Source organism: Salmo salar, chromosome ssa19 (assembly GCF_905237065.1).
Source record: "Salmo salar chromosome ssa19, Ssal_v3.1, whole genome shotgun sequence".
Taxonomy (NCBI): domain Eukaryota; kingdom Metazoa; phylum Chordata; class Actinopteri; order Salmoniformes; family Salmonidae; genus Salmo; species Salmo salar.
Genome location: NC_059460.1, coordinates 53,872,732 through 53,894,115, shown reverse-complemented (window position 1 = coordinate 53,894,115; position 21,384 = coordinate 53,872,732). Strand labels below are relative to the sequence as shown.

The following is a 21,384-nucleotide window of genomic DNA, read 5'->3' as shown; positions in this document are numbered from 1 at the left end:
GGTGGACTGGGGACAACAAGGAGTCATCATGCCAGGTAGTCCTGAGGCATGGTCCTAGGGCTCAGGTCCTCCGAGAGAGAAAGAGAGAATTAGAGAGAGCATACTTAAATTCACACAGGACACCGGATAAGACAGGAGAAATACTCCAGATATAACAGACTGACCCTAGCCCCCGACACATAAACTACTGCAGCATAAATACTGGAGGCTGAGACAGGAGGGGTCAGGAGACACTGATGAGAGTAGACCAAAGTAATACAGGGCTGATGCAAGAAAGTCTCCCGCTTCTACTCTAGCACTTGCTAGAGGCACGAATAATAACAGAGGCGCACAGTAATATCATGTCTTGTGGTTCTGTGGTTGCTGATGGTAGCAAATGGCTTAGCACCAGCTTCTTTGTTTCCTTAGTGTTCTCAACCTTGCCAAAAAGGCACTGCCCGATCTTATTTTACTCATGTAGGCAAGGGTTTGCCGAGCGCTATTTGGCAACACTGTTGTCAATGTTGTTGCAACGAAGTCACTGAAATTGGATTACCAAATCTGTTCTAATTGCTGATAAGATGGCGGAAATGGAAGTGGTGTAGAGAACAGAGACGGGCTGGATTATTCTCTTACAGCTGTTGTGCCCATATCTGTAATCAAACGGGCGTGCGCACGTACACGCTCATCCGCTCTATTCAGATTAGGTTTGCAGTGTGAAACCGACCGACTTCACTATCAAATGAGAGATCCGTTCAAACCGGCTATTTATTTTCCTTTTTCCGACATTGTACACGTTGCATTTTAGCTTCCTGAACTTCTCCAGCCTCTGTGACTCTAATTACATTTCCATACCAAACAATGCCGTTTCTGTCATGCAATTGCGGTCACTGCTCACTGGGCACACGCTGGTTGAACCAACGTGGGATAGACTGTTTTGGCCCAATTTTTCTTTCCCGTCCTCTCATGACATCAATATTGCTTTTTACGACTTCGTTGTGTCATATGGAAGATGAATAGCAGTGGATGTGATACGCCCAGCTTCATTATGAAACAGTATGAAAAGCAACAATGCCTGTAGTACGCTATTGTCATCTTGTTACGCATTCGTTGGACATGTGAGACAAACAATGTTTTGATTTCCTTTTGGCAGGGACCTCTATCACAGCCAGAAGTATAATTGCTTGTAATTACTGACCTGAGAGAGAGGTGTGTGTGTGTGTGTGTGTGTGTGTGTGTGTGTGTGTGTGTGTGTGTGTGTGTGTGTGTGTGTGTGTGTGTGTGCATGGCTCTAATTTCTATCTCTGATTTCACTGGCATTATTTGTAAATAACCTGTCTAGCAAAAAAATACTTTACATGCCTGAAATTTGATGCAAATCTGGTTTTAGTATGCGCATTGCACTGGGAACAATAAGCTACTGTGTAGTACTGGACCTAAATGTAGGGCCCGACGTCCTGCATAGGCTGGTGGGGTATAGATTGAAGTCAGGCTTCTATTAAAGGTACACGACTTGTTTACTTTTAGTATTTCAGTCCCTGAAGACTTGAGTCACGTGATAGGGCTACTTCATAAAAACATATCTGAGTCAGTTTAAAGGGGTCCATCAATGTCATTTCTTTGATATTTCTGCATTCGAGCATTGACGATTTCTGTTTTGCCTCGTAAATGTTGGGTTGTCGACAATTAGCTACGTTTCTAAATCTCTTTAAGTAAGTCACCCTCATTTCAAGTCATTGCGCTTTCGGCTCTGTTGCTGAAGTACAGAAATAGACCCATGGAACCCGCCTTGTGGTCAGAGCCTACCTGTTAGTTGCCATATCAACCCACCATCAATCATCCCAAAACCCGTTGTCAAACCCTCAGGTGGAGAGGCTGTCCCACGTCCAATCAGAGAGCAGGGGCAAGGCTAGAGGGAGAGAGGTGGGATTATTTAGAGAAATGTAGGAGGGATTCAGAGAAACGGATCAGCCAGAGAGAGAGAGAGAGAATGAGTGAAAAGAGAGAGGGAGAGTGTGTGTGTGTGCTAGCGAGCCAGTCTTTTCAGAGCTAAAACATGGCCGGCAGCAGGTTCAGTGTACAGTAGATGTCTCTCCAATTTGCCAGCTCTGTTTGAGAGGCCAGCAACTCTTCTCGCCATGCATATTCTACACTCAAACTGCGTTATAAGGTCAGAATTTTTTTTTCATTTTTTGGACTCACTTTTTGTTTTGCAGGTTAATTGCACTGTGCCTGTGTTGTTTTTGAGGGATGGTACATTGCTACAGTAATGTTGCTTGCTTTGCTTTTTGAGCAGAAAATTGTATTTTTATTGCATTTACATTTTTATCTTGGTGTTGGGGAATCAAACCTTAGGGAATCAAATCTTGGGGAATCAAACCTTGGGGAATCAAACTTTGATTTTGCTATCTGATTCACACAACTAAGTGCTGGAACTTGCAAGATCACATTGCAGTTAAAATAAAAATAAAATATGAATTAGTCCTATTGTGCAGTATGTTTCTGCAAAAGCACTATGTGCAGTAATTCCCAAGCAGTGTGGCACAGTTTAAAACCTGCTCGGCTGCCAACTCCTTACATAATTGTACCCAAATGAAGCGTTGTTTTCATAAGATAGGGGCTCTTCAAAAAGCTTCCCTTTAGCTCCACGACGTACCATACGTATATACAAATTCACACACAAAATGTTTCCTCAGCTTCTGGCGTTGGGTATTAGCTAACCTAATGTAGCAGGTCCTGACGAGAAGGAAAAAAAACTCAGGGGAGGTTCTCGTCTGCACTTTTGAACCAATCCAGTAAATGTGGAGGAGGAGTTAGGATGGAGTGTCACCTTATTAACCTCTGACAGTGGAAGTCACGTCACAGGCTTAATTTCCCCTGTTTCCGACCCACAGAGGGTGGATATTAGGCCCGGAACAATACCAGTATCGCGATACTTAGTTTCCCAGCGGAGATGGACCATGGTGGGTCACATGATTCAGGTCTAGCTAGCTGAGAGCATGCTGGGTTTTTGGGGGCTACAGGCTTCCTCGTTGGTCTGTCCGTCCGTAGGCCCGGGACGATACCAGTATCGTGATACTCGTTAGTATTGTGCCAAGGAAACAAAACACAAAGTGGATTTAACTTCTTTAGGAAAACCGCACTAATGTTGAAAACAAACTATTGTTGAAAACAAACTATGTTGTCATCCAGTCACATGTAGCCATTTTCCAAGCTATAGCGCTCAGTATTTTAATTACAGCAGGTTTTTAAAGGACCAAAGAGTTTGTCTGCTTTGTGATTTCATTTTTGCCATGTACCAAGTATCGCAATATTTTTTTTCCATCACGGTGCTAGTGAGTATTAGCCTACACTGCAACCAAGCCAACTGCAAATGGCTCCTTGAATTGAGTTCCTACAAGGCACTTGGCCCCCCCTCACTTAGCCTCCCTCCATTTGAGTGTGAAATAATTGATGTTTTTGTTGTTGAGGTGGAAAGCAGTGCACAGAGTAGGTTTTTCCTTCTATTTCACTCTCTCTCTCTCTCGCCTCAGCAGAAGACTTGAGCTGTGTGTGAAGCTCTGAAGGCATCTTTTTATAGCCGGCACAACAGAGAGTTGAGAGGGGGCTGGACACTAGGTTAAGGCTAGCTACTTCTGAGGGTTCCGCTACGGTGTTAAGCTTATTCATCTCTGTCGTCTTGGCTGTGATGGTGGAGGTTGTGTTTTCATTCAAGTTATTTCTGAATTGATTGCCTGTGAGGGTGATTTAGATATGGAGGCTTGGCAGGCGGCAGTAGTATCCCTTTATTCCATTTCTCTATAAAACATTTAAGAGTTGACTTTAAGACTTTTAATTCAGTACTTTAAAGGGGCTTTCTGCAGTTGCTATCCATTTTTGGACGTATAAATGAATGATATGTACCCATTTATTCTTGAATAATATACCTCGTCAGAACCCCAAATATAAGCTTGTTTTAGTCCAATGTTTGTAAAAAAGGTAAATATAAACCAACACGGTATAGCCTCAACATGGTTAAACTGTCATTTTGATATCATGGATAGTCAGTCCTTGCATCCATGGCTCTGTCTAAGAATTTGAGAGTGGTTACATTTCTCCAGCCCCATCCCTCAGCTATTCACCAAAACAGTGGCGGGGTGTCCACTTTGTTAGTATTTGAACTGGAGATTGCCCCTTTAAGGCTTGATCATGCTCACTGTGGCACCGAAGTTACTATAATTGAAAACAACTCATCCCAATTAGGAAGCCAGTGAAACAACCACTTATGTCCTTAGGATTCCCTTAGCAATGACGGATCGCTATTTGCAGAGAGGGAGAGATAGTCCAGACAAACGAGTGTCCAAATTGACTTTAGTAAGCTATATCAGGTTTTATACATTTTTATGGAGTCCCACTCCCCTAGCAGACCTCGAGCTGGCATTAAAGAGCTTCTCATGGTGCAAGAAGCTGAAGTGCTCAGGAGTGTCTGGAGGGCTGCAGAGGGACCCCAGGGAAACATTAGTGTTGACATCTGATAGATCTTACAGCATTACTTATTAGTGCACTCTCTCCCAGGCTAAGTGTGCTAAGTTCTCCTGTTACAGAGCTGTGTGTGTGTGTGTGTGTGTGTGTGTGTGTGTGTGTGTGTGTGTGTGTGTGAACGACCGATCGGTTCGGACTATATTTTTGGCCGATATAGCCCTTTCCTTAAATAAACAATTCCTACTCTATTGACTATCGGCACAGTCAAGGTCCCCTTTATAGTGTATAGTATAGTTTTCTAAACCAGTTTTACTCACGTATTGCTCTGAGCCAATGGCTGCATCGCTGGCTAGTGCCCCACTAATACTGTACATAATTAAGACACTTGAATAATGCGACACTGCATTTTAAAACAGTTAATTTATTTGCTGTTAGGCAAAACAATGTCCATACAGGCTACAGCACTTTACAAAAGTAGAAGATACCGGTAACCTGCTAGCTCTATAATAAACAACATTCACAGAAAGCTAACTTTCCCAGCTAGCTTCAGCTAGCTAGATCTTACAGCTGAAGCTAACATGAATTCACAACCCTAGAACTTTATTTGCAAACCATAACGCAAAAATATGCTGATTGACACCGAAAATGTAAGCTGATTGTAACCAAAAACCTTAGAAAATAAGAGATTTTCTACTTCTATGCAAATGTTGTTGATCAGTAGGATAATGTAAGATTGTTTCCACACACACACAATTTACCCAGTTTATCAATAGAGATTTACCATTCAAATAAATGATTACCATTATGTTGTCATGGTAGGTAAAACAAAGTCGAATTGATTGTACGATTGTATTATTGATTCATTAATGGCCGTCTGGGAAATGTTGACATAACATTTTTCAAATGTAATGATATTGAAAATTGTAGGTGTGTATTTGTGTGTTGCCGACTGTGTGTGCGTTTGCGCATTGGTGTATGTGTGTGTGGTTGTCGTTCTTGCTTTCCCCTCCCATGTAAATTGAAGTGGAAGGGCAGACATTTTCCCCACCCCAGGCCCTTAACTAGAGCACTGCTATAGTCCTGAAAGATTCCTGTAGGAGAACTGGCAGGTTGAAACATGCAAAGAAGTGGGGGACGCTCAATCAACGTGAGTCGAGGTGCAACCCAAAAAATGAAATCCCCATTGAAGGGCTGAAACGTTAATCTTTTAACCTTGCTTAAACAAAACAATACATTTTTATGGTGAGCGAGCGTTGCGCCTTTTCCGTTTCAAGGATAAAATATGCAGACATGTCCTCCACTCTGCCTGTGTTTTAAATTCCTGGGTCCTCCTTTACACATACACTCTAAGCCTCTCTCTCTCCCCTCTCTCTCTCTCTCTCTTCTTTTCTCATTCTGCAGGTGGATCGATGGCCCGAAAAGGAAAAGAAAGAGCAGCTCATGTTCGGTGAAGAGCATGTCTGGTAGGTACAGTTACGGTACACTTACAGCCATTTGCAAACAAAAACACTATGTAAACAATGTACTTACTGTAAGTTCGATTTTTCCAGCCTTAGAGTCTTCAACTCTGCAAAAACTCAAACCCGAATTGTGTTCCCAACCTGTCACCTGGTTTGTACGTTGTGTGCTTGTGTGGGAAACACAGATGTCACAGGTCATAATTCACTGGCACATTTTGAGTGTGTATTTATCACCTATGAGGAGAAACAAGGGAGCCTGAGCCACATCTTTCAGCGGTAAACGAGAGCCAGCCGCTCTGCTATCTTTCTTCCTGCAGTAGACTGCAGTCTCTGATTGACATCTTAAAGTGCCGGGAGTTGAGAGAGAGAGCAAGAAAAACAGTTTAGAGGAATCTGTGTCATCTGCCGAGATGCCAGAAAACATCTGAGCTTGTCACCTCCTGAACGCCAACTGGGCAGATAGGGCTGTGACGATACTAGTATTGCAATATTTTTTCCATGAAAAGAAAAAGCTAACACAAAGCATACAGTACCAATCTTTTTGGTCCTTTAAAAACCTGCTCTATGTAAAATATTGTGTGCTATAGCTTGGAAAATAAATGTTTCCAACATTAGGGCTGTTTTCCTAAAGGAGTGAAATCCGCTTCTTGTTTTGTTTCCTTGCCACGATAGTAACGAGTATCGCGATATTGGTATCATCCCGGGCCTATGGACGGACAGACCAATGAGGAAGCCCGTAGCCCCCAACAACCCAACATGCTCTCAGCCAGCTAGACCTGAATCATGTGACCCACCATGGTCCATCTCCGCTGGGAAGCTATGTCTGAGCCGGGCTTTGAGGGGTGGTGGGGCATAGTGCAGGTTCTTATTACCTAAGTGCTATTGGCACATGGCATGGCACCCTCAACCTTTTTCAAAAGGATTTTATCATCTGAAGAACCCACTAAGGAAACGTGTAAAAAAAAAAATGTACAAAAAAAAGGATTTAGAGAAGTGGTTTGTCCCCAAAACAGTATGTCAGTAAATACAGTATGTCATTTTGCCTGAATTTGATTTTGAAAGACTTTATTTCATCTAAATGTATCTAAATAAAGTGGAGTATTTTTCTGTGAAGAGAGCATTGACTCTTCTATTTTGCATTCATTGAAAATAGATTTAAATGTCACTTTTCTTTTCTAAACAGAAATGAAGGGATACGGACAGACTGGGTCAGAGAATACAGGTCAGTTACCTACATACTTTTGGGTCGGAGCATTTCAACAGATGGTACTGTACTTCAATTGAGCTATTGGAGAAATAGCAGCGGGTGTGGGCTTCAGCAGCACTATTGATTTTGGCTCTGGTTCCTAACAAAACCCCCACAGACTGGCTTGTGAGACTGGGCATCCCTGTCCTGTACTGCCTTGTCCCTGTCCAGTGTCCACTCCTCTGCCTCTGGGAGAGCCAGACTGACACTTGTAAGACTGTACTCAGTGTGGGCCGGACACACGCATATAAACACCTTTTTACTTTCTCTAGGGAGAACCGGGACTAGTGTAACACGGGGCGAAAGTAACACGCCCATTTTCTCAGATAACACAGACGCTAGAATGACTTAGTGAAGTCAGCACAGTCCTAATGTGGAGGACGACCCCCCCTGCAAAAAGACAGCACAATCCAATCATGTTTCGCAGAGTTATCAACAAAATGGTTTTGAGCGTTGTAAGTAAAAATAACGGACCCGGAAGTGTTTTTTTGGTTGTACAGTTGTGTTTAGTTGTTTTTAGGCTCCAAACATATTTTTTCTTAACCCATGTAGTGACTAAATGACGGCATAGGTTTCAAGTATCATGCTAGTTGGGGTGGCAGGTAGCCTAGTGGTTAGAGCTTTGAGCCAGTAACCGAAAGGTTGCTAGATTGAATCCCCGAGCTGACAAGGTAAAAATCTGTTGTTCTGCCCATGAATAAGGCAGTTAACCCACTATTCCTAGGGTGTCATTGTAAATAAGAATTTGTTCTTAACTGACTTGCCTAGTTAAACAAAGGTTACATAAATAAAATAGTTGGTCTTCGGTGTTAGCCTGGGAGAAGATATAGGTGTCACGTTCACTGTCCTCAAACTCCCTGTCGTAAATCAACCAAGGCGCAGCGTGCTGGTAATTCCACATCCTTTATTGAAGTGAAACTGAACAAAACAATAAACAGGTAAACAGAAATGAGCGCGACGCCACTGTGGCGCACACAAAACACACACAGAAATGATCATTACCCACAAACACAGGTGGGGAAAAGGCTGCCTAAGTATGATTCCCAATCAGAGACAACGATAGCTGGCTGCCTCTGATTAGGAACCATACTCGGCCAAAACACAGAAATACACAACATAGAATGCCCACATCACACCCTGACCTAACCAAAATAGAGGAAATAAAACGGCTCTCTAAGGTCAGCGCGTGACAATAGGAGAGATGGGTGAGACAAAACCCCTCACTATTGTCATTGGTTGCACTAATTGCACTGTTTGTCTACATAACCTGGTTCAAGTATTCATGACATTACCCTGAAGAAGGCACAGTGATGCTGAAACGTTGGTGATTTACCCAGTAAATTACTGGCCGTTTATATATGGAGTGTGTCACTCTTTATTTTGATAGTTTATAGTTTATTCGCCTTTAGTCAGCACCTCCACACAAAATCGTTTTTCTGGGTGTGCGCCAGCTCATGTTTTTTTTTATGAGACAAAAGTAAAACAATGTAAACTGATGACCTGGATTAAAATAAAATAAACGTTTAAGCACGGGCCATTGTCTCCTCTAGTTCATCTTGTTTTTATAATGTTAGTAAAATATCAGTATGAATGTTATATAAAAATTATGGAAATTATATATGACATTAGAATTATGCCTTTATCGACAGGTTAGTGGTTAGAAACATGTATCTTTATGATTCTGGGGGTCAATTACCTTCTGTCAAGCTATGGAAATGTGATGAGCGTGATGAGTTTGCCGTTTGTGAAGAGAATAAAGACGTCTATTCTATTAAGACACGAGGAGCGCGCATGACAAGGACAGCTGGAGCGTGCCTGATTGGTAGGGCTAAACATGAATAGTAAATTGAAAATTGTGAAAAACATCTACATTAAAGTGAGATGGGAAAAGTATGGTTAATATGGCTATTATGTCATCCAGTTTAGTCCGATTTTAATATTGTACGGCATAATATTGTTGTTGCGTAACATTGCGATGTTCTAACCTATAGCATTAGTTATTCAAATCGACAAAAACATGACATTAGGTCTGATAGTATATTTGTTGACAGTAACGAGCATTACAAGGCAGAAACATGGAGATAAGACTGTTACAGCTGTTACTTCCATCCCAAGGCTGTTTTACTCCCGCCCCGTCGGCAGGTACAAAAGTAATGTTGCGGTAGTTCTGTTCTCGGTCTATGTCATTTCAACTCACTGACCCTAGAAATGAAATTACAGTTGCTAATGGCAGAGGACATATATAAGTTGTTTGTCATAAAATATGGTCTCTCCGGCTCTATCGATCTCAGAAAAAGGGAAAAAAAAGTGTTACTTTCGTCCCGCACACACACACAAACACACTCCTCCACCATGCAGCAATGCAGAGAGAGGAACCCACACAGACAGACAGACAGCACTTCTTGGCTCCCTAAACTGCGTCCAAGGATCTTCCATTGGCAGTGTATGTGTTTGTGTAACGCGTAACCTTCTCCCCAGTCTCACAGCTATACATTTTATTAAATGGCGTGTCTATGTGCTCCCTCACTAAATCTCAATGTTCTGTATGGGAAAAGTACAGATTGTCCTTTTTCCTGAGGTGGCTGGTAAAGACTAGAAGAGCGCTGGGCTGAATAAGGGAGGAGAAAGAGAGAGGAAGGAGATAGAGGCTGGGTAGTGAATGTTTTTTGGGGGGGTTTCTACTCAGCAGCGAGGCAGACTATTGCTTTGGAGTGGCTCTCACAGTGAAGGGTACTTGTTGGAGTCTCTCTGCCCAAGTACAATTGCTCAAACGAGGATATGCATTTACGGACCTACTCCTCCATTACAGGCCAGGAAAAGACAGACAGACAGTACAGAATAGGATAACCTCTCTCTCAGGCGAACAGACGCATTAACGCACACACACATTGTCACACAGTCATCTCCTCTAGTGGTTTGTTTCCTGACTCATGTGATGGGGTCCGTAGGCCAAGGTCTTAGGATAAGATCATTACTTTTTCTTTGACTGTCTTCCATTGTATCTGTTTGGACCAGGCTTGGGGTCAATTCCATTTCAAAGCCAGTCATTTCAGAAAGTTAACCAAATTCCAATTCCACATTTTCCTCATTGAAAAGAAGTGGAATTGTAATTTCAGTGTACTTCCTGAGCTATCTGGAATTGAAATGGAATTGACGTGAACCTGGTTTGTACTTTATATATTGGGAGATATCTATTACACATCTTGAAACCTCTGTTTACAGCATCAGTACTACGTGGCAATAGTGAACTTCAGGACCTGACGTCATACTCTCTCCTTCTCCACCTCTCTCTGTGTTGCAGGGTACATCCCCAGCTACCTGGAGAAGGATGAACCGTGTGTGGTGTGTGGAGACAAGGCCACTGGCTACCATTACCGCTGTATCACCTGTGAGGGCTGCAAGGTGAGACACACAGGGCATGCACTCCCTATAGGCCACTACTTTTGGATGGAGCCTGCACCTTTTCTTTTTACTTTAAGCACTGGGTCACTTGTGGAGAAGGTTGGGACAAGGTCAGGAGACACTAAATACAAAGCTCAGGTGTGGGAAGAGTTCATCACAACATTAACCACAAATTAACAAGGGCATTCACCTTCATTTGTATAGAATTCAGGCAAGTAAGGATAGATACTCTACTTTTGTACTGTACACACACTCGCTCACGCTCTACCTCGCTCACGCTCTACCTCGCTCACGCTCTACCTCGCTCACGCTCTACCTCGCTCATCCTCTACCTCGCTCACGCTCTACCTCATTCACTCGCTACCTCACACTCACACTCGCTACCTCACTTACGCTGTACCTCACTTACGCTGTACCTCACTCACGCTGTACCTCACTCACGCTGTACCTCACTCACGCTCTACCTCACTCACGCTCTACCTCATTCACATGCTACGTCACTCACTCGCTACGTCACTCACTCGCTACGTCACTCACTCGCTACGTCACTCACTCGCTACGTCACTCACTCGCTACCTTACTCACTCGCTACCTCACTCACTCTCTAACTCCCTTTGACAGGCACATTTAAGTAAGTGCCTTAGTGAGCAAGTTGGTGTGTGACAGACACACATACACAGTGTGACAGCTTCCACAATATTGACAGTATGTCATCTCTATGTCAGTTCTGTCATCTGTTTTCCTCACTGTAGTCCAAGTGACAGCCTGACACCCTCCCTCTGCTTTCCACCTTCAGATCCTACTCACCCTCTGTCTGTCTCCTTCTCTTTCTCTCTCTCTCTCTTCTCACCCTCTGTCTGTCTCCTTCTCTTTCTCTCTCTCTTCTCCCGCTCTGTCTGTCTCTCGCTCTCTGAATTTTCAATTCAATCCAAAGGGCTTTATTGGCATAGGAAACATGTTTACATTGCCAAAGCAAGTGAAATAGGTAATAAACAAAAGTGAAATAAAAAATTAACAGTTAACACTCACAAAAGTTCCAAAGGAATAGAGACATTTCAAATGTCATATTATGCATATATACAGTGTTGTAACGATGTGCAAATAGTTAAAGTACAGAAGGGGAAATAAATACACATAAATATGGGTTGTATTTATTTACAATTATGTTTTTTCTTCACTGGGCGCAATTTTCTTGTGGCAACCGGTCACAAATCATGCTGCGGTGATGGCATATGTGATGGTATACTTTGGTATTTCACCCAATAGGAGTTTATCAAAATTTGATTTGTTTTCTAATTCTTTGTGGGTCTGTGTAATCTGGGGGAAATATGTGTCTCTAATATGGTAATACATTTGGCAAGAAGTTAGGAAGTGCAGCTCAGTTTCCACTTAATTTTGAAGGCAGTGTGCACATAGCCTTTCTTCTCTTGAGAGCCAGATCTGCCTCCGGTGGGATCTCTCAATACCAAGGCTATGCTCAATGAGTCTGTACATATTCAAAGTTTTCCTTAATTTTGGGTCAGTCACAGTGGTCAGGTATTCTGCCACTGTGTACTCTCTGTTTAGGGCCAAATAGCATTCTAGTTTGTTCTATATTTTTGCTAATTCTTTCCAATGTGTCAAGTGAGTTTTCTTTTGTTTTCTCAAGATTTGGTTAGGTCTAATTGTGTTGCTGTCCTGTGTGTTTTTAATTTTTTATATTTTTTTACCAATTTTAACTGCAGACTTGTTGTTTGTATTCATGGATTTTATAATGTCATATGTTTTTCTCCCAACACCTAATAGCCTATTTGAATTTGCGGTCAGTATATTTTAACATTTCATTTAGGATACCATCAACACCACAGGCCTTTTTGGGTTGAAGGGTTTGTATTTTGTCCTGTAGTTCATTCAATGTAATTGGAGAACCCAGTGGGTTCTGGTAGTCTTTTAATAGTGATTTTAAGATTTGTGTTTGATCATGTACATGTTTTTGCTGTTTGTTCTTTGTTATAGAGCCAAAAAGATTGGAGAAGTGGTTTATCCATACAGCTCCGTTTTGGATAGATAACATGTTTGGTGTGTTCCAATTTTCTCAGAAGTGGTTAGATTCTATGGATTCTTCAATTACATTGATCTGATTTCTGACGTGCTGTTTCTTCTTTTTCCATAGTGTATTTCTGTATTGTTTTAGTGATTCACCATAGTGAAGACGTAGGCTCAGGTTTTCTGGGTCTCTTATGTTTTTGGTTGGATAGGTTTCTCAATTTCTTTCTTAGGTTTTTGCATTCTTCATCAAACCATTTGTCATTGTTGTTAATTTTCTTAGGTTGTCTGCTTGAGATGTTTTGATTTGATAGGGAAGCTGAGAGGTCAAATAAACTGTTTAGGTTTTCTACTGCCAAGTTTACACCTTCACTATTGCAGTGAAATGTTTTGTCCAGGAAGTTGTCTAGGAGGGATTGTTGTTGCCCAAAAAACAATGGGTAGGTTTTTACACTACTTTCCTTCCATCTGTAGCATTTCTTAATATCCGTCCACATCCGGCGCCGACAGAGATGGCCGCCTCGCTTCGCGTTCTCAGGAAACTATGCAGTATTTTTATTTATTTTTTATGTATTATTTCTTACATTGTTACCCCAGGAAATCTTACGTTTTATTACATACAGCTGGGAGGAACTTTTGGATATAAGAGCAACGTCAACTTACCAACATTATGACCAGGAATACGACTTTCCCGAAGCGGATCCTCTGTTTGGTCCACCACCCAGGACAATGGATCGGATCCCAGCCGGCGACACAAAAGAACAGCGCCGCAGGAGGGGCAGAACAAGCGGTCTTCTGGTCAGGCTCTGTAGACGGGCACATCGCGCACCGCTCCCGAGTTTACAACTCGCCAACGTCCAGTCTCTTGACAACAAGGTAGACGAAATCCGAGCAAGGGTTGCCTTCTAGAGAGACATCAGAGATTGTAACGTTCTTTGTTTCACGGAAACGTGGCTCACTCGAGACACGCTATCGGAGTCAGTACAGCCACCTGGTTTCTTCATGCATCGTGCCGACAGAAACAAGCATCTCTCTGGTAAGAAGAAGGGCGGGGGGGTGTATGCCTTATGATTAACGAGACGTGGTGTGATCATAACAACATACAGGAACTCAAGTCATTTTGTTCACCTGACTTAGAATTCCTCACAATCAAATTCCGACCGCATTATCTACTAAGAGAATTCTCTTCGATTATAATCACAGCCGTATATATCCCCCCCAAGCAGACACATCGACGGCCCTGAAAGAACTTCATTGGACTCTATGTAAACTGGAAACCACATATGCTGAGGCTGCATTGATTGTAGCTGTGGATTTTAACAAGGCTAATCTGAAAACAAGGCTCCCTAAATTTTATCAGCATATCGAATGCGCGACCCGGGCTGGCAAAACCCTGGATCATTGTTACTCTAACTTCCACGACGCATGCAAAGCCCTGCCCCGCCCTCCTTTCGGAAAATCTGACCACGACTCCATTTTGTTGCTCCCAGCCAATAGACAGTAACTAAAACAGGAAACGCCCGTGCTCAGGTCTGTTCAACGCTGGTCCGACCAATCTGATTCCACACTTCAAGATTTCTTCGATCACTTGGACTGGGATATGTTACGCATAGCGTCGGACAATAACATTGATGAATATGCTGATTCGGTTAGCGAGTTTATTAGTAAGTGCATCGGTGATGTTGTACCCACAGCAACTATTAAAACCTTCCCCAACCAGAAACCGTTGATTGATGGCAGCATTCGTGCAAAACGGAAAGCGCGAACCACTGCTTTTAATCAGGGCAAGGCGACCGGAAACATGACCGAATACAAAAAGTGTAGCTATTCCCTCCGCAAGGCAATCAAACAAGCTAAGCGTCAGTATAGAGACAAAGTAGAGTCGCAATTCAACGACTCAGACAAGAGAGGTATGTGGCAGGGTCTACAGTCAATCACGGACTACAAAAAGAAAACCAGCCCCGTCGCGGACCACAATGTCCTGCTCCCAGACAAACTAAACAACTTCTTTGCTCACTTTGAGGACAATACAGGGCCACTGACACGGCCCGCTACCAAAACCTGCGTGCTCTCCTTCACCGCAACCAACGTGAGTAAAACATTTAAACGTTTTAACCCTCGCAAGGCTGCCGGCCCAGACGGCATCCCAAGCCGCGTCCTCAGAGCATGCTCAGACCAGCTGGCTGGTGTGTTTACGGATATATTCAATCAATCCTTATCCCAGTCTGCTGTTCCCACATGCTTCAAGAGGGCCACCATTGTTCCAGTTCCCAAGAAAGCTAAGGTAACTGAGCTAAATGACTATCGCCCTGTAGCACTCACTTCCGTCATCATGAAGTGCTTTGAGAGACTAGTCAAGGATCATATCACCATCACCCTACCTGACACCCTAGACCCACTCCAATTTGCTTACCGCCCCAATAGGTCCACAGACGATGCAATCACACTGCACACGGTCCTAACCCATCTGGACAAGAGGAATACCTATGTAAGACTGCTGTTCATCGACTACAGCTCAGCATTTAACACCATAGTACCTCCAAACACCTCCAAACTCGTCATTAAGGGAAGAAGTGAGGGCCCTCGGAGTGTGGTGTCAGGAAAATAACCTCACACTCAATGTCAACAAAACAAAGGAGATGATCGTAGACTTCAGGAAACAGCAGAGGGAGCACCCCTCATCCACATCGACGGGACAGTAGTGGAGAAGGTGGAACGTTTTAAGTTCCTTGGCGTACACATCACGGACAAACTGAAACGGTCCACCCACACAGACAGCGTGGTGAAGAAGGCACAACAGCGCCTTCACCAAAAACACTCACAAACTTTTACAGATGCACAATCGAGAGCATCCTGTCGGGCTGTATCACCGCCTGGTACGGCAACCGCTCCGCCCACAACCGTAAGGCTCTCCAGCGGGTAGTGAGGTCTGCACAACACATCACCGGGGGCAAACTACCTGCTTTCCAGGACACCTACACCACCCGATGTCACAGGAAGGCCAAAAAGATCATCAAGGACAACAACCACCCGAGCCACTGCCTGTTCACCCCGCTATCATCCAGAAGGTGAGGTCAGTACAGGTGCAGCAAAGCTGGGACCGAGAGACTGAAAAACAGCTTATATCTCAAGGCCATCAGACTGTTAAACAGCCATCACTAACATTGAGTGGCTGCTGCCAACATACTGACTCAATCTCGAGCCACTTTAATAATAAAAAATTGGAAGTAATAAATGTATCACTAGTCACTTTAAACTATGCCACTTTATATCATGTTTACATACCCTACACTACTCATCTCATAGGTATATACTGTACTCTATACCATCTACTGCATCTTGCCTATGCCGTTCGGTCATTGCTCATCCATATATTTTTATGCACATATTCTTATTCATTCCTTTACACTTGTGTGTGTATAAGGTAGTTGTTGTGAAATTGTTAGATTACTTGTTAGATATTACTGCATGGTCGGAACTAGAAGCACAAGCATTTCGCTACACTCGCACTAACATCTGCTAACCATGTGTATGTGACCAATAAAATTTGATTTGATTTATGCAGTTCCTTTGGCTTTGATGCCTCATGATTGAGTATTGCTGTGTTCAAGTAGACTGTGATGTTGCTGTGATCTGAAAGGGGTGTCAGTGGGCTGACTGAACGCTCTAAGAGACTCTGGGTTGAGGTCAGTGATAAAGTAATCTACAGTACTACTGCCATGGGATGAGCTGTAGGTGTACCTACCATAAGAGTCCCCTTGAAGCCTACCATTGACTATGTACAGACCTAGCATGCTAGAGCTGCAGGAGTTGTGACCTGTTTTTGTTGGTTGTTTTGTCATAGTCTAGGGGGGCATATTTGGGAGGGATTGCTGTCACCTCCAGGTAGGTGTTTGTCCCCCTGTGTGCTGAGAGTGTCAGGTTCTTGTCCAGTTCTGGCATTTAGGTCACCACAGACTAGTTCATGTCCCAGGGCCTGGAAATGGTTGATCTCCCCCTCTGGGATGGAGAAGCTGTCATTGTTAAAGTATGGGGATTATATTGGGGCAATATAGGGAAAGGGGGAAACCTAGTCAGTTGTACAACTGAATGCCTTCAACTGAAATGTGTCTTCTGCATTTAACCCAACCCCTCTGAATCAGGGGGGGGCTGCCATAATCTACATCCACTTCTTTGGCACCCAGGGAACAGTGGGTTAACTGCCTTTCTCAGGGGCAGAATTACAGATTTATACCTTGTCAGCTCGGGGATTCGATCCGGCAACCTTTCAATTACTGGCCCAACGCTCTAACCACTAGGCTACCTGCCGGGTAGCACATGAGGATATTTTTCTCTGTTGAGATGATTTCCTTATTAATTTCTAGCCAGATGTGAAATGTTCCTGTTTTGACTAATTTAATAGAGCGGGTTAGGTCTGCTCTATACCAAATTAGCATACCCCCTGAGTCTCTTCCCTGTTTCACACCTAGTAGTTTGGTGGATGGGACTACCAGCTCTCTAACCTTGAGGGCAACCAGTGGGTCCATCTCTATACCATGTTTCTTGTAGGATGACAATGTCTGTATTTCCAATTTATTTGATGAAGTCTTGGGTTCCTGCTCTTTAGGCCAAAGGCAGATGACCTCAGACCTTGTATATTCCAGGATGTCGGTCTGTCTCTCTCTCTCCTGCATCATTGTCTTTTTGCCTTGTGTGAACTCCCACCGTCCCTGTCAAATCCTCCCCCTTACACAAGCCCACAAAGACACGCACATGCACACGCACACACACACACACTCTCTGGCTCCATAACAGCTCAAGCAAATAACAAGGAAGATTGTATTTTTTAGATGTGTTTTATCAAGCTGAGAAAGTTGAGAATTCAAAGATGCTCTCTTCATCACTTTATTTCCTTGTATGACAGGTGGCACTGAACAGTGTTATGCTGAACTCTTTTTTTCTCTCTCCTCCCTTCCCTCTATCTTTCTTCCTTCTTCCCTTTCTGTCTCTCCATTTTGTCTTCACCCTCTCTCTCCCTCACCCCCCTCTCTCTTCATCTCTTCCCTCTCGCTCTCCCAGGGTTTCTTTCGGCGGACAATTCAGAAGAATCTCCACCCCGCCTACTCCTGTAAGTACGATGGCTGCTGCATCATCGACAAGATCACCCGCAACCAGTGCCAGCTGTGCCGCTTCAAGAAGTGCATTGCAGTGGGCATGGCCATGGACCGTGAGTGTCTCTCACACACACATATTACACACATTTTACAAGTCATATGGATGCTTGGACTTGTGACTCCTTGGTGTAACTGAAATCATTTTATTTCTCCCTCTTTTTTTCCTTTCCCTCTTTCTCCATCTCAGTTGTCCTGGACGACTCCAAGCGGGTGGCCAAGCGGCGTCTGATCGAGGAGAACCGGGAGAAGAGGAAGAAGGAGGAGATGGTGAAGACCCTGCAGAACCGGCCGGAGCCCACCGGCTCGGAGTGGGAGCTGATCCGCATGCTGACCGAGGCCCACCGCCACACTAACGCACAGGGCTCCCACTGGAAACAGAAACGCAAGTTCCTGGTAAGAGGATGAGCATCGTTCACCTCGCCCCAATAGGGCTGATCATTTTGCCAGCTTCTGGTTGACTGGCTGGCTAAATGGCTAGTTACGTAAGTGTTTGTTTGGTTCTCTGTTTGCTGACTGGCTGGCTGGCTGTTTTAGACTCCTTTGTGATAAATTGGGCTTTACGCTAAATAGCGTCGTTAGCATTTACATTGAGTGCCATCCATCATCTCGACTGCCGATCAGTTACTACTGTTACTACTACATTATGTCCCCTAGTTCCCATGTTGTCCGGGCTAGTCCTGTCAGGATACCCTGTGGCAGTACTGGTAGGCCTACTGATCTCCATATGTTTTCCATGGGCCAGGTGGCTCTGGGCGCACAGCGGCAGGAAGTGTTAGCCAGGGATTAGGCCTAGCGGGTGCTGGGTTATCAGCTGGCTTCTTCACTCACAGCATGGCTGACACTAAGCCCTGGAAAGAAGTAGGGGGTTTTATTAGCAACGTGCCACAGGAACGGGTGATCTACCTGGGAGGAAAAGGGCGGGGGTCCCCGAGGCTCACTGTGTATGGCAGGTGTCGTGGTCGGTGTTGCTAGGCAACTGTGTTCAGGAAGTGGCGGGGTGTAAGGGGGAGGAAATGGGATGTTTGGTGTCAACACACAAACACCGATAAAGCTACCTCTTCACACACATGTACACACACACTTAAGGATATATTATCTTTCTATGTGCTCTTTTTCACACACACATACGATACAATATCCCTCTCGTACACCCACATGTGCATGCACGCACACACACACACACCAGTGTAAGGCCCCAATTCTCCCGTAAAGGCTCTAGATAGAGAATCACCCATACCACAGACAATTCACCCACAAAGCCACTGTCAATTTGCTTGTTTAAACAGCTCTAACCATTACGAGGTGTGTCCAAGCACTGCCAACCCAAAACCAAACATTGGATTTGAGCAAGCTGCAGGCTATACCAGCCAATATATAAAATAACGCCTTTAAACTGGTGCACGGAGAAACTTTAAATCTTCTATAAATACCTGAACATGTATAACATGTCTAATCCATAAACCTAGAGTTTCTAGACTAGGGACCTTATAGACACTGTAGGTTTGGGATAGTGTGTTACAAGGGTGTAGCAATGATTTCACTGTGGAGAACTAAGTACTAATGGTTCAATGTGGAGAGAGAGAGAGGGAGGGAGTGAGTGACAGAAGGAGAGACAGAGAGAGGGCGCGAGAGAGAGTGAGAAGTGTGTGTGAAATGTGTGTGTGTATGTGCTTGTGTGTTGGCCACAGCAGTGACATAATGTGTCTCGCTCTGGCGCTGTGGTCGGTCTGCTTTTGGTGTGTGTGTGTGTGTGTGTGTGTGTGTGTGTTCAAAGCGCAGCAAAAGTGATGACACAATGACATCACACCATAACAGAAATGTCCTATCAACTTATATACACCCTGAAATAGTCTACAACACGGCCCATCAGAAATGCACAGCACATGTGGCTCTGGGCACAGCAGTGCTAATTTAATAGGACTCAAATGCCGGGCATTAGAAGAATGCTGAGAGCATTCCTGAACCACACCTACTACCAAGATAACACATGTCAGTCGCATGAAAAATGAGCAAATAGACTTGAACACTTGTGGAATACGCTCCAAAATGTGGTGTGACCGAGACGAGAGCGGACAGCAGTGTATGCATACATTTTGATGTTTTGTAAGTGATGTCTCTTTGCATTTATCAAATGGCATACAAATGGGAACAGGAGTTGAGAAATATGATTTATTTATTTACGCATCTTGAGAGAATAAAAGTTGACATTCAAGACTAAATGAAATACTATCAGAAACATGTTGGATTGTTTTCATTTCCTTACAACTGATGCCATTTGGAAATCTCCCTGGTCCCTAAATGTCCTCACTCAGAAATTATAGAGAAATTTGAACCAATCTCAAGTAGATTGTTGATGATTCATTGATCATTCTGTCGATTTATGACATTATTCTGGTGAGCAAGTGCTTATTTAGAGTTCTAGACGAGCGTTAAGTAATGACAGAAGAGAAGCTGCATATATCTAATTATAGACAAGTTGGCTAACAAATAGCCTTCCAAATGTCAGAAATTATAAGCAGAAAAATATGTACATGAGGCTTAAAAACAGTTTTTTTCTCCGCACGCCCTGTCGTTCATCTGTTTCCTGAGTAACGTGAGCAAGTAGTCTACATAAGCCTTTTGAAGTAATTGTTTGACAATCAGATGAAAACATGACTGGTTGTGTTTATGCCACATTAAAAGGTAGGCTAATACATTTTAAAAGTTAAACGACACGTCTAAAATCTACTTTCACCCCCGAATAACACTATTAGCTACAGTATCTAATACATAACACTATTAGAACTAACAGTTTTATAACAACCTAGTTTAGTCCTTAAAGGGAAATTTCACCGCTGCTCTATTTCACTATATATGTCCGTTAATATGTTAACATATCCTATGTGTCATAAAAATATTTGTTTTAAATCCTCACTACACGCAAATACACGCGTTTCTGCATCTCACCGGTAAAAACGGGCCAGCTACATTTCGTGTTTGTAAGCAAACGACAATATCCAGATTTCATAGTGATTTCAGGACGTAGTACCGCCCTGTGGAGGTGTATCCAATTGATGTGAGAAATATAAAAATGTCTGTGTTTGTAACCAGCACTTTCAGCCAGAGTATTTCAAAACGGAACTGAAGTCTCAACTGATGATTTTGCCATGTCGTCGGACTGTTGAAAAGTGATGCTATTCCATCCATTTCCTCCTTCACTTCAAAGAGGAAGGGATCCAATCAGCCAACATCAACGCAGCAGAAAAAAAGTCAAGCAAAGGTAACGTTGCTAACTAACATTACCTAGCTAACTAACTAACTAGCTAGCAAACTACATTTGTTTATCTAAACCAACATTTTGATAACTAGCTTTCACAATACGCAGGCTAGACATTCCAAAGCATATCATATGTAATTAGCCAGCTGCTATCTTGTGATGTGATTTGTAACTTTGCAAGTTAACGTTAGCTTCGTTAGGTTATGTTAGCTAGCTAATTAACTACCGCAGAGACTAACGTTGTGTTCAATTTAGAGTCCGATTCCAACATCTGCAGTGGTATCAACATCAAGCTCAGCACCAGGAACTAGTGTAAGTCACCTAAAATACCATACGAAAATATACCAAATCTTTCCATGACTCCATGATGAGCAAATAAATCTACTGGAGCTAGGAATAAAC

General features: G+C 43.3%; 1 protein-coding gene across 7 annotated transcripts in view; it reads left to right on the top strand.

Moving 5' to 3' along the window:
* LOC106579329 (thyroid hormone receptor alpha) overlaps positions 1-21,384 on the top strand; it is a 154,155-nt gene that overhangs the window by 121,213 nt on the left and 11,558 nt on the right. For 4 of the 7 annotated variants that reach the window (XM_014159155.2, XM_014159153.2, XM_014159154.2 and 1 more), the window contains 5 exons: positions 5,842-5,903; positions 7,084-7,122; positions 10,448-10,548; positions 17,632-17,779; positions 17,914-18,119. In XM_014159155.2, coding sequence (XP_014014630.1) covers positions 5,842-5,903; positions 7,084-7,122; positions 10,448-10,548; positions 17,632-17,779; positions 17,914-18,119 — 556 coding nt within the window. Of the gene's footprint in view, positions 1-1,279; positions 2,150-5,841; positions 5,904-7,083; positions 7,123-10,447; positions 10,549-17,631; positions 17,780-17,913; positions 18,120-21,384 lie in introns of those variants that run through there. The other 3 variants (XM_014159157.2, XM_014159159.2, XM_014159158.2) reach the window with 3 other exon arrangements.